The sequence below is a fragment of the Caretta caretta genome, chromosome 15, assembly GCF_965140235.1.
Source record: "Caretta caretta isolate rCarCar2 chromosome 15, rCarCar1.hap1, whole genome shotgun sequence".
Taxonomy (NCBI): domain Eukaryota; kingdom Metazoa; phylum Chordata; order Testudines; family Cheloniidae; genus Caretta; species Caretta caretta.
In genome coordinates, this window is record NC_134220.1 from 30687337 (window position 1) to 30700582 (window position 13246).

Consider the following 13246-nt stretch of genomic DNA (forward strand, 5'->3'; position numbering starts at 1 on the left):
AGTTCATTCAGGACAGTTCTGGAAATGGAAGCCTTCATTCATACACACAAATAGGGTTCAGAGTAGCAGCCGTGTTAGTCCGTATTCACAAAAAGAAAAGGAGTACTTGTGGCACCTTAGAGACTAATCAATTTATTTGAGCATAAGCTTTTGTGAGCTACAGCTCACTTCATCGGATGTGAAGTGAGCTGTAGCTCATGAAAGCTTATGCTCAAATAAATTTGTTAGTCTCTAAGGTGCCACAAGTACTCCTTTTCTTTTTACAAATAGGGTTGTTTCAAGACTTCCCCAAACACCCACTGTTAATTAATCTCAACCCTGCCTTCTAAGGACTGCCAGTAAGGATTAATGTGGCTCAGTTTCTGTCATCTGAGAATGTCTACATGGAGATCTGTTACGTACTAGGAACTAGGTTGAGGCCAAAAATAATTTTCACATATACCAGTGAACATTCATAGATTTTAAGGCCAGAAGGGACCAGTGTGATCATCTTGTCTGACCTCCTGTGTAACATAGGCCATGAAACTTCTCCAAAATAATTCCTAGAGCAGATCTTGTACAAAAACATCCGATCTTCAAATTAAAAATTGTGAGTGATGGCGAATCCACACTTTGGATAGTATCTGGTTTCATTTGTTACTGATCTGAGTAGGATTTGTATGGGTGACTTAAAAGTAAAGGCTCATACTGCAATACAAAACTCATGAGCAATCCAGTCACCTTGTGATGCATTTTGTTCAAAAATGGGTGCTAGATATGTAAACATGTATATGCTCTTGAATGAATGGTCATATTCTGGCCATGGTCGGTCATTGGGCCAAGAGAAAACTGACATCTGTTATGTTCTTCAATTGGATTTTTTTTTTCAGGAAGCCCTTTAGTTACAAAATGGATACCATTATACTTCTATTTGTTGTTCCCCTACTCTTCTCATGTATTATAAAACTCCATTGATTTTTAACTTCTGAGTTGTATTCCAGTTAACGTTTTCAAAATGTAGTGCTTCCAGTTGTTTTTTCCCCCTGATTTATAATTGAAGTACTCCAGGCAACACAGATGCAGATGAGTGCTCACCATGAGCACCTGGATTTAGTATATTAATTTTATAATACTTTTTATACGGAGGTACTGTGGAAAAATTAGGTCTTAGAGCAAACACTACTAAAGAGTTATTTTTGGTTGGGGTTACTTCATGAAAATGTAGTTAAGAAAATAATAGATTTTAAAAATAAAACGGAGGTAAGTATGGAGTCAAGGTGTGTGTAACTAGAAGTATTTCTAGGCTACTAACTTCATAAGATGCAACTGTGGCCCGTGTCATCTTCTGGTTACTGCAGTATCTTTCCTAGCTACGTACTCTCTCAAACTTTTTAAGATAGACGCATTAGAAGTAAATGTATTTATCAAATGTTAAATACATTATTTGCCAAATCTTGATAGAATATGTGTTTAGAGACACTTCATACATTTGTTTACAATGTGAAAAAGCCTGTTACACCACAAAGTGCTTAAATTTTATATAATTAATAGGTTGATTTATACATTTGTGAAAATGGCAAGCACAACTATTAAAAACATTCCCAAAATATTGCTGAGTGGGAGCAGCTGAGTTACAGATGTTTGCTGTAGTGGTGCAGTTTAAGTTGATTCTATTTACATAAGTATTTATCATGGCCATAAAGCCACCCTTTAGTCAAACATGGGCTCCTTTTGAAACCTCAGAGTGGCAAAGAGAACATTTGTATGTATTCTGTTTGGCTGAGAAGAATCAAATGCCTAACTAATTTTTCTTATTTTTTTATTAGTAGTTCAAAACATGCTAAACTTGTAAGATGCATGTGTGACAGGATCCTCGGGGTGCAGCCTGGGACCGTGGGACAGCTGTGCCCCCTTAACTCTTCAGCCTGGGCTGTCTCTCTATGCTTTGCTAGTGACAAGCAGCAAGCTCCTCCAGGTGCTGTTAGCACTCAGCACAACCACATGTGGATCCCCACCCCCAGCTAGATTGCATGAATGCTTCCAGAGTCACTCACGAACCACACAGAGAAAGGCACCAGCCGAATCCCCCCAGCTTCCAGCACTGTACCTCAGGAATATACCATCTTGCACTGCTCAATTTATTAATTGGTTCACCACTTCATCAATAGAAAGTGGATATACACCAGCCTTTGCAAACCTGAGCAAGCACCTTTACCAAACACTTCAGGCAAACTTACTGGTAAAGGGATAAACAGTTAAACAAATTTATTGACTACAAAAGATAGATTCCAAATGATTATAAGTGAGCAATATCTAGATTAAGCAGTTTTTCTCACTTTACTGGATATTGCAGTTCATAGTACACAGATTTCACCCTTGAAACCTGAGCCTGTCTCCTCTGTTAGTCGTAAGTCTTCTCAGTTTCCTTGTTGCTTGCAGCATAGGTGGGGACAGGAGAAAGGTGAAGCATGGGCCATGTGTCCTGTTTTATACCCTTAGTCCATGTGCTTGGAGAATACAAATCCAGGTATGTCTGGTGGGCATTGCTGAGTCCCCAGGCAAGACTGAGCAATTCCCCCGGTGTGGTCTCAAGCAGGTGAGTCATTGAATTGTAGCTCCCTTGCTGGACAGTGACTGTTGATAGTTGCTTGACACCCCGCCCAGGCATTGGTGACTTTCCTTGCTGTTGTCTCTGGGGAGCCAAAAACTGGCTGATTCCCGAACGTACAGCATGTTTTAGTGACAACCATACAACACAATCTCGTAACTTCACATGCACTGAAGATATACATATTTAGATAGAACAGTGACTTTCAGCTGATCATAACCTTTTCCCTGATACCTCAGATGGCATGCTTTTTATGCAATATCACAATTATATACAGATGAGGAAATGGGGGTTACAAGATGCTTCCCCAAAGTTTAGTATGTCACAACATGTATCTGACCTCATGCAGTGGAATATGAAATGAAAAGGGAAACTTCAGACCACTGCATACTAGAAAAAGATTCAAATTGTGTATTTTAAGTCTGGCCCAGAAGTGACACAGGTGTACTGGGCATGCTCCCAGCCCTGGAAAAGTCCCTCATTGTGCCCCAGCTCCCGCTGATTAGCACATGGTGATAATGGAGACAGTAAGAAGAGAGGTGGAAATTTCAACCTCCATGTCTTGGAAAAAAATCAGCTCAGCCAGTGGAGGTTTATGCTTCCCTCTCCCCCACTTGAAAAAAAACGTAAGTGGAGCACCATCTCCTCCTCTTTCTGTATAAAGTCTGTCTGGCACCATGGTGATCCTGGTGCTGAGCTAGTGGATAGGTAGGAACATCTCTGTTATGGTAGCAACCCTAGGGAAGATGCATGACATAGGTCTCAGCAGTGCACTGTGATGCCAGTGATGTGCACTGTGGAGTTTGGAGCATGTATGAAACATGCATGCTCTATTCCCTTTGAGTAGGCAATACTCATTAAATACACGGTTTGTTTTTAAAGGGACATTAGCCCAGTGTTCTGTACTGGGTGATTAAAACGAGGTACACCAACTTGCTATGATTTAACGCAAGGGAGAGCTGAATTACTTGGACACTTTTATGTCCTCTACAGTGAAACTCTGTTTCATTTGCTGATTTAGCTTTTTTGGGGGGGAAAGATGCGAACGGTCTAATAAATAAAAACAAATTATCCTAAATTATTTATTCTGCGTATAATTACTTTTACAGAATTATTGCTCATCTATAGTAAATGTATCTACTTACAATATTGTATTTAATGAATTTTTATATACCAATAATATATTCACCCAAAGAACAGTAATGAATCATTCTTGAGTTTAAAATATTTTCTTTCACTTTTGTCAATGATGGCAACTGAATCTCTAAATTTGCGGAGAAACGTTGCAAAGCGCAGAGTATTGCACTGCTGTAGAAAGTGTGCTTTTTAGAATGAGTCAGTTGTGTGTCTTTTCTATGAAAATAAATGGACCTTTACAATGACAAAGTAAATGTTGTCGAGTTTAATTAATGGGTGCACAAGAGCCAATACACAAGCAGTTCATGGTTTTTCATTCTTAATAACGTCTTTCTTCTGTTTATCAGGCCATGAACATAGCTGGCAGTGTAAAGTAGGACCAAAAGAAAAGGAGTACCCAGGATTTCTTTTATAGTCTTTCTAGCGCTGTTGATGGGAAGAATCAATTGGAAGACGTTTGATTCTGGTTTTTTTGAGAGCAAGCAAGCCTAGGATAGTGGCAAATAGACTTAGTAATTTTAGTAGGTTCTTATTACAACATAAACATCTAATGACACTCGAACAAGGAAATGTCTTTAGACTTAGTTATCTAGCACTTATTTCTCTCATATTTTGGAGAAAAGCAGACAATTATATACAGTTAGCTGCGACACCTAAGCAAGGTGCATTAAATAGAAACATTAGTTGAAATACGTTTTATTCTGACTGTAGTAATATTTTTGTACTGAAAATATCTTTTTCTTCTTAATTTCATTGAATATTTGTGCATATTTCATCTGCTTATATCCTCTGCATTACTTTTGAACTTTCTTCTATTTCGTCAACTTCGTGTACTTTTAGAATTTCTTTCAAGATGTTGGATTTTTATGTGTGTGTAATTCTGAAAGGAAGAACATACAGTTTATGGAGTCTAAGTATTTGCTAATTAGTGTCAGGAACTTTCACTTATCTCACACACTTGTCAAACTTAATCCTGTTTTAAGAATAAAGAGATGTCTGTCAGGAAAAAAGTGTGATCACTTAGTGTGTCTAGCTTTGTATTTGAGTCTTTAAGGGAAAATACCATAACTTGAAGGTGTTGCTCCCAAACATATGGATCTTTAATGCAAGTAAACATATTTCCTTCCTAATGTAACAGTATAAAATAAGCCTGCTTAATCCAGTTAAGAGAGTGAGGGGAGTCTTCTCTCCTCTTTATGCCAGCTCCCATTAGTGTTAATGAGAGCCACACGTGGACATTGCAGGGAGAATAGACCTCTGAGTCTTTTGTGAAGGAATAATACAGTGCTATTTTGTTTAAGTTCTTTGAGATGGACACTGTGGTGCCCGCCCAATGCCACACAGCTCTAATCCTGCTGGGCTTCTGCTTTACCTTCACATATGTATTTCTCTCATCTTCTACCCAATAATGAGAGTTTGGAACTTCTGGGAGGCTCTTACTATAACTTCTAGGGTAAATTCTTTGGGTAAGTGATAGGGGTTTTTTTCAATTGAGGAGTGCTCACCTTTGGAATTCACTCCCTTTTAGAGTTTGGTATAATACTAGTGCATTAATAATACTATCACTTGTATTGTGGTAGCACATAAAGGCCCCAACTGGGGATCAAAGCCTATTGTGCTAGGCATTACACAAATTGAGTGACCCATTTTTGTTTTTTTCCTAGTTTTTTGTAATTAATGTACTTCAACTTTGTAAATAAGTTGAGTTGTAATGACAGTAGTGGCTACAGAAATCAATAAAATTTTATTAAAAAAGTAGTCTTCCTGAAAAACTGCCCAGTAATTGCAATCTGCCTTCCACTGCTGATGGTTCTCTGCCCTATGTCTGTTTGAACTAGTCACTTCAGTTTATTGGCAAAGTCTGCTTGCTAGTGATGTCTTTGTGGTGCTTGTGTACAAGAATTGACATCCAGCTCCTAAACTGCGTACAGTGGAAGTGCTGGCTCCATTCTTTAAAATATTAAAAGCTGATCACTCAAAATATAATGCATCCAACTTCATCCTTACTGAAAAGGGCCAGATTCTGCCACTCTACTCAAGTTGAGGCTTGCCTTACTCTGTGACTTTGACAGGGCTTCCTGCTATCTAAGCTACCAGTCAACATGAATAAAAGTGACAGAATCTGTTGCAAAGAATGTAACTTTGCACTAGCACTTACATACTAAAATTGTTTTTATCATTCCATTCAGAACTTCCTTTAATGTTTCTTCTTATTATGTGGCATCTCCATTAGTGGAGGTTTGTAACCATGGTGGCCCATTCTGTTCAACCCTCTGCTAATCTTTGTGGATGAACAATCCTTTTGATCCACCCAGGATATCGCGTTGTCCATCCAGTGTCTTCTTTTTCTGCCTCATGTTCTGCCATCAACTTTCCTTTCCAGTGCCCATAAACTGGCATCACCCACTGAAACTCTTAAAATGTGCCCTGCAAGCTGAATCTTTCATTTCATAAGATCTCTAACTAGCATTTGCTGAGTTCCAGTCATCACTAGTACATTTCATTAGCTATGTAGTCTATCCATGATATTTTCAGAATTATTCTGTAACACCATAATTTGAGGGACTGTAGTTTCTTTATTATCAATTTGTTTGAATGTCCATGTTTCACAGCTGTAATTTAACAGAGACCAAATATGTTTTTAAAAGTCAAAATTTAACCTTCAGATTTATGTCCCTTCTCATCAAGTGTTTATTCTTCCACTTGCTGTATGGCTGTGGTATTTGTTGGAATTTTGCATGTTTTCCTAGTATCCTTGCATAGGACCATAGCTTTTATCTTGTTCATATTTTTTGCCATATTCATATATAATTTCCACTAACTTCATCAGGCCTTCTGAATTAGCCAGCAGCACTGTGTCCGCTGCATAGCAAATGTTGTTATCCATTTTCCGTTCATCTTTAATGTTTAAAACTAGTAAAACATTAATGTTTTGAAATGCAGGTGAGCTCATGGCCTCTTCAGAGAATGAACAAACGTACCAAATTAGTAAAGCTACATATAGTGCATAAATTTAATCTAAACTCCATGCAACAGCCACCCTAAAAATATCCAGTGTAGACTTCTTGAAATTGTAAGAGAGAATGCTGCCTAGAAGATCAGACTAATGCACACGAGCCACATTATGGGAAAGTTAAGTAACAGAATGAGTTATTTAGAAAGAATATAACTGTTGATAAAACAAACTCAATTCTATACTGAAGCAGTTACCAAAGTTTGCTCTTGCTTTGTGTGTTCAGCCTTTTATTTATGGTGCCTTAAGAAATCCCAGTAATTCTGTGCTATTTAAAGTGATAGCTACCCCAGGAATAGCTACTTACTCCCATTGCAAAGAGTTGTGCTAAATTGTAGAGGAACGTTCTTCAGAAGTATTGAAGATGCAGTTAATGGGGGATGATACATTTGTCTTAGTTTGTGTTGTTTAAATAAGAATAAGACCCCACCCTCCCCAATGTACATGCTGTGTCTATATTTAATAAAGGTGTTTACTGCACTAGGGTGAAAAGGAAAACTGATTTCTAGTACTGGACTATTAATTTCTCTCATGTGTCAAACATTTCCTACTGTTCCCAATACTCTGCTCTATTTTCCTATCCATAATTGATTTGGGGATGTATTCTAATACTATGCTCCTTTGGTTTAGATAGGTTGTTTTGTTTTATTTATTTATTTAAAGGAATTGGTTTCTATTTCCTCATCACTGTCAGTGTCACACTCTACTTCTGTCTCCAGCGCTGCACTAAAATCACTCGATTTTTCTATTAAATTACAGGGAATTTTCTCTGCAGGTCTGAGCAACTCCTTTTTCAGGGTATGCCTGTTGAAGATAGTCGATATGAAGCCTTTGAAAGGTATACTGCTGTGGAAAGGTTGATAATATAAGAAAATTAATAAAAAAAAAAAGTTGACTGCACATGCATATAAGCATAATTGCAAAGGTTTTAATTGGGTCCCATTCCACTGAGTTAACTAGATTCTTGATTAAACCTGAGTTCCCATGGATTCATTTGGCCAGATCCTCTGCTGTAGCCAAGATAAGCTTGGCACAGTAGCCAACTCCCTGATTCTCTTCTTGGCCCTGATGCAGGTTAGAGCAGCAGACTCCCAAGGAGCTCTCTGACAGCTGTGCTTATTCCAGACCTGGGAGGAACATGGCATAGAAAAAACAGGGCTACACCGACTAGGGATTCCCCAGCACATGGGAATGCTCAGCAAAGGAAGTGCAGGTTGTTTCCATTCTGTCCATTGTAAAAGGAGTGGGTGGTGGTGGGTGGAGTGAGAAATCTGCCTCCCTGTTCCTAAAAGGTTCAACAGTGCTGAGCACCTTGCAGGATCAAGCCCAAATTAGAAAGGCAGTGTGTTCTAGTGGAGAAAGCACAGAACTGGGAATCAGAAAATCTGGATTCTTTGATAGCCCTGCTATTAACTGCTGTTTGAACTTGGGCAAATCACTTCTTCTCGTCTGTCGTCTCTGTTTGGATTGTAAGCTCTTTGGGGCGGGGACTGTCTCTCCCTTATGTATTTAAACTAAGTGGGGCATTGATCGCAGCTGGGGCCTCTAGGCACTGCTTTAATACAAATAAATAATACAATGAAGTTTGTTAACAAAGGTATTGTTTAGGGCTGTGCCACAGCCCTAAACTTCAGTTAAGGTATAAATATTCCTACCTTGGCAACACAGTATTTATAGGTTCCCTTGTACACAGTGATTTCAATGGGACTTGCCTTTGTGTAACAGTAACAAGTAGAAAGTTAAATCAAAGCAAAAAACTGGAACTACATTTGATTGAACCTTTCAGTATTGATAAGAGCCAGTACACTGTGCCGGACTGGACCGGCTTCCCCAGGCTGGCGCTTTAAAGGGACCTGGGCTCCATGCAGTGGCCGGAGCCCCGGGCCCTTTAAAGCACCACCTGAGTCCCGCTGCTGGAGCCCTTGGGGTAGCGGTGGCAGGGCTCCAGCCGCGCTTTAAAGGGCCCTGGGCTCCAGCTGCTGTGGGGAGCCCTGGGCCCTTTAAAGCACCCCCTGAGCCTCACTGCCAGAGCCCCGGGGTAGCAGTGGCAGGGCTCCGGCTGTGCTTCAAAGAGCCCAGGGCTCTCGCCGCTGCGGGGAGCCCCAGGCCCTTTAAAGCACCCTTGGGACTCCCTGCAGCAGCCAGAGCCCCCAGGCCCTTTAAAGCGCCCCCTGAGCCCCACTGCTGAGCCCTGGGTTAGCAGCGGCAGGGCTCGGGCACTGATTTAAAGGGCCTGGGGCTCCAGCCGCTGTGAGGAGCCCTGCGGCTTTTAAAGCATCCCCCCCGAACCCCCAGGGCTGCCCACAGCAGCCCGAGCTCCCGGGCCCTTTAAAGAACAGCCGGAGCCCTGGGGTAACGGCAGCAGGGCTACGGCGGTGATTTTAAGGGTCCGGAGCTCTGCTGCCAGAGCCTGAGGCCCTTTAAATCGCCCCTGAGCTCCCAGCTGCACAGGCAGCTGGGAGCCTTGGGGCCTTTAAATCTTGATTTAAAGGGCCAGGGTATTTAAAGGCTATGCCTCTTCCGGTTGAGGCCACGCCCCCTGCACAGGACTCCAGAGTACTGGTAAGTCCTTTAAGTTACTTTCACCCCTGGCTACAGCATATGTCCATTGTCTAGCTTTTGCATCTCGGCCGTTTCCCCTGAATTCAGTTAATTGGTTGGCAGACCCCAGAAGGTTTTGCTAAGTAGTCAGACTTCTCTGTCCGACCAAGCTTCTTTCTGATCAACTCTGGGTCATCCAATGGTTGCATGTCATCTCTTCAGGAGGTAGCCTTCTCCCTCCCTCTTTATAACCTGTTCTACCTTCCCTCCCTCCTCCCCGCTTCTTCTCAGAAGAGGGGATCTAGCAACCCCAGGGGCCCATTGTTTTTAGTAATTTAAAGTTTCAGTAACACTGAGATCACTTCTTCCTGACTGAAATATTTCAGATTGTGTTTTGGGGTTGGGGGAAGGTTTAGGGTTCTTTACTTAGGCCAGCTAGTCCCAACTCTCAACATTTCATTTTACAATCATGTCTTTCTGACCAAGTGGCAGAGACAAAAACTGTGACACTGTGGTCGTTTTGTCTGTAAATATATGTGACAAGGTTCCTCCTCTACCTTGGTGGGTCCTGCACTTATTGGTGGATTTGCTTGCCTCAGAGATTCACAGAGCCCTCAGTTTGGCCACTCTTGCTAGTGGCTCAAACCTGCCGTCCACTCAGCTAACCTCATCACAGGCCAGCAGAGGGGAAACAGAGAACAATCCCCGCGGTCTCTGTGTCCCACCTAGTGGGTCGGGGACAGGGCAGATCCCTTTCCAATTTAGACCTTCCCTTCTGGTGTTTCTCACAGACCAGGTCAACTCCTCCTGTGTCCGATCAGGAGTTGGGAGGATGGGGGGGGGGACCCGGGCCCACCCTCTACACTGGGTTCCAGCACAGGGCCCTGTGGATAGCAGCTGTCCACAATGTTCCCTGTATCAGCTGCGTGACAGCTACAGCTCCCTGGGCTACTTCCCCATGGCCTTCCCCCCAGCACCTTCTTTATCCTCACTGCAGGATCTTCCTCCGGAAGCCTGATCACACTTGAACTCTTCACTCCTCCCGCAGCACGCTTTCTCACTCCCTGTTCCTGGCGTGCCCCCCTACTAACTGATGGGAGGTCCTTTTTAAACTAGGTGTCTTGATTGGCCTGCCTGCCATAATTGAATCTAGAAAGTTCTTAATTGGCTCCAGGTGTCTTGATTAGCTTGCCTGCCTTAATTGGTTCTAGCAAGTTCCTGATTGCTCTAGGGCAGCCCCTGCTCTGGTCACTCAGGGAACAAAAAAACTGTTCATCTAGTGGCCAATATATTTGCCTTCTACGAGACTCCTGTACCCCACTCGTCTGGGTCTGTCACATATAGGACCACTGTACTTTGATTTTACTATGCCTTCTTTGTGAAAAAATATTAGAATTCAGGTTCACGCCTGAATCTGTGCTATAACTCAGCACAGTATGACTTGAAAAGACTGAGATGCTAAACCAGTTACCCCTAAAAATAACTTCCATGGTTTAGAAAGGAAATGTTGGCAGATCTTTAACACTAGCGACTCTACTGGTTATCATATGCCAGTGGGCGGAGAGAAAAAATGTGTATGGCTCTGACAGTCTTTTGGTTGCATAGCAACAATGGAACTGTAGTGGTTAATATTATAATTTATCAGAATGCTTTACACCATGGGACTTGGCGGATGTTCAGTTGCATGTGGAAAAATTAACTGTTTACAGTTTTAGGGGTACTTAAATATAATAGCATATCTCTTTAGGGTTTGCAATAGTTCTCCACAAATATATAAAAATAAATAAAACCATAAATCTTTATATTCTAAGACAGAGGCCTGGGAAATTTTAATAAGCCAATATTTTCACATGTTCATATCCTGAATGTGCTCCTGAAATGGTAGTTCCCATTTACCACTTTAAAACTGCTAGTTCTCTGAAGTTTAACTACCTCTCAGTAGGGGACTGAGTTGGGTGGAAAATTTTACAGTATTAAACCAATCTGTGTTTATTTCAGTCTGTTTCAGTGGTGGTGGTGGAGAGGGTCTGCAAACAGCAGGTCTTTAAGTTGTTATAGGGGTGTGATTTAAATTGTTTTTGTCATTGGTCTTAGTGTTGCAGTTTTGTTTAAAATTACATTATTGTACCAGCCTACTAAATCTGTAACCGGTGTCAGATTTTAATCATACCTAATGTTTTGTCTTCAGTCAGCCTCCTCTTGAAGATGAATAATGTGTTGTAGGAATGAAAAGGACACTGCAGTTTTTTAAATACAGTTTCCCGATTGATTTGTTTTTCCTTTGTAAAATGCTTATAGGACTTGAAAAGTTACTGTGCAAATAGAAGAGGTCAGCCTGGCCGGAAAAATGCTGACTCTTCCTGAGTAGCTAGTGCTGGGGGAGCCGATATGGAAGCCTTTTAACCTTTGTCATCAGTGAGGTCAGCAAGACTATGCACAGTTCTAGGAATTATTTATCTGTTGCTGCAGTGTTGGGGGTGTGGTGGAGAGTGTGGATGTGCGCGCGCGCAGGGTGTGAGGGGAGCTTGCATACAAGTGGGATGTTGCCCTACACCAGCCACTATTTTTCAAATTAAATTTTAACACTGGATTGATGGATTTTCTTGCCAGATCTCTAGGAAACAATAGAAACGGTGGTGTTAAATTATGATAAATTCCTTGTGCACAGTACTTGCCCATCAAATTGTGAGTATATTTAAGAATCCTAGATTTTCTGATTCCTTGAAGGTTTGACCTTCAGCCTGCTGCATATATCTTTAGTGTGTATGTACAAAATTATCTGGATTTCAATGTCTAATATGGATAGTAAGGCCCTTCTCTTTTACACAGCTGTATTCTTGTCATTTCAACTAATAGTTTTGCTACTGATCCAAAAATACAATTACATTTCAGTACTAAATAACTCATTGGCCCACTCTGTGTCCCCTTCTTTCCCGTCCTCCTCCCAACTCCAGAGGTAAATTAACAAAAAGAGATTCAAGCCTTAATGGACCACCATGGAAAATTCATGGGTGTTCGTGTACATAGGGTGGCCCGCAAAAGTGTGTGCTAGAATGTTTAAAAACTCTGGACTTTTCAAGATATGGTAAAGGGAAATGAACTCTGCTCCCACTGAACACCTGTGTTACTGTTCTGTGATTCTCAAGGATCCTGCAATACCTACTTTTGTATGGCTAATGAAATGTCTTCCTGAACACACATTGAACAAGACAGATTCAACTATGCACTCAACTGATGTAAGATTGTGGTGGAGTTTGCCTTTGGAAAAATGAAAGTGACATTGACTCATGTGACAAGTATCATATCTTGTCTACTGCATTTTGCTTAAGAAAGTTAAGAGGAAGCTTTCCGTGAACAGTGGCATATGCGAGCTGTGCACAACCAAACAGACGTTGCTTGTTATCAGACACATACATGAAAATGGTTTGTTCAGGAAGAAGCAGCACCAATCTATTAGGGGGGGTCAACAAGCATGTGGACAAGGGGGATCCAGTGGATTAGTATATTTAGACTTTCAGAAAGCCTTTGATAAGGTCCCTCACCAAAGGCCCTTAAGCAAAGTAAGCAGTCATGGGATAAGAGGGAAGGTCCTCTCATGGATTGGTAACTGGTTAAAAGATAGGAAACAAAGGGTAGGAATAAAAGGTCAGTTTTCAGAATAGAGAGATGAATAGTGGTGTCCCCCAGGGGTCTGTACTGGGACCAGTCCTGTTCAACATATTCCTAAATGATCTGGAAAAACGGGTAAACAGTGAGATGGCAAAATTTGTAGGTGATACAAAACTACTCAAGATGGTTAAGTCCAAAGCGTGAAGAGTTACAAAGGGATCTCACAAAACTGGGTGGCCGGGCAACAATGTGACTGATGTAATTCAGTGTTGATAAATGCAAAGTAATGCACATTGGAAAACATCATCCCCACTATAGTTCTCTGAAAACATCCACTCAATGTGCAGCAGCAGTCAAAA

At 41.3% G+C, this 13246-nt stretch overlaps 2 protein-coding genes across 6 annotated transcripts in view; both read left to right on the top strand.

The window, feature by feature from the left end:
- The window catches only part of KIAA1671 (KIAA1671 ortholog), a 160153-nt gene that overhangs the window by 104117 nt on the left and 42790 nt on the right, over positions 1-13246 (top strand). Inside the window, exon 1 of one of the 4 annotated variants that reach the window (XM_048821760.2) lies at positions 11825-11963. The exons of the other annotated variants lie outside the window; for them this stretch is intronic. Coding sequence (XP_048677717.1) covers positions 11925-11963 — 39 coding nt within the window. The 5' untranslated portion in view covers positions 11825-11924. Of the gene's footprint in view, positions 1-11824; positions 11964-13246 lie in introns of those variants that run through there. 4 annotated transcript variants of the gene reach the window in all.
- The window catches only part of CRYBB2 (crystallin beta B2), a 119508-nt gene that overhangs the window by 35474 nt on the left and 70788 nt on the right, over positions 1-13246 (top strand). The window lies entirely within an intron of this gene.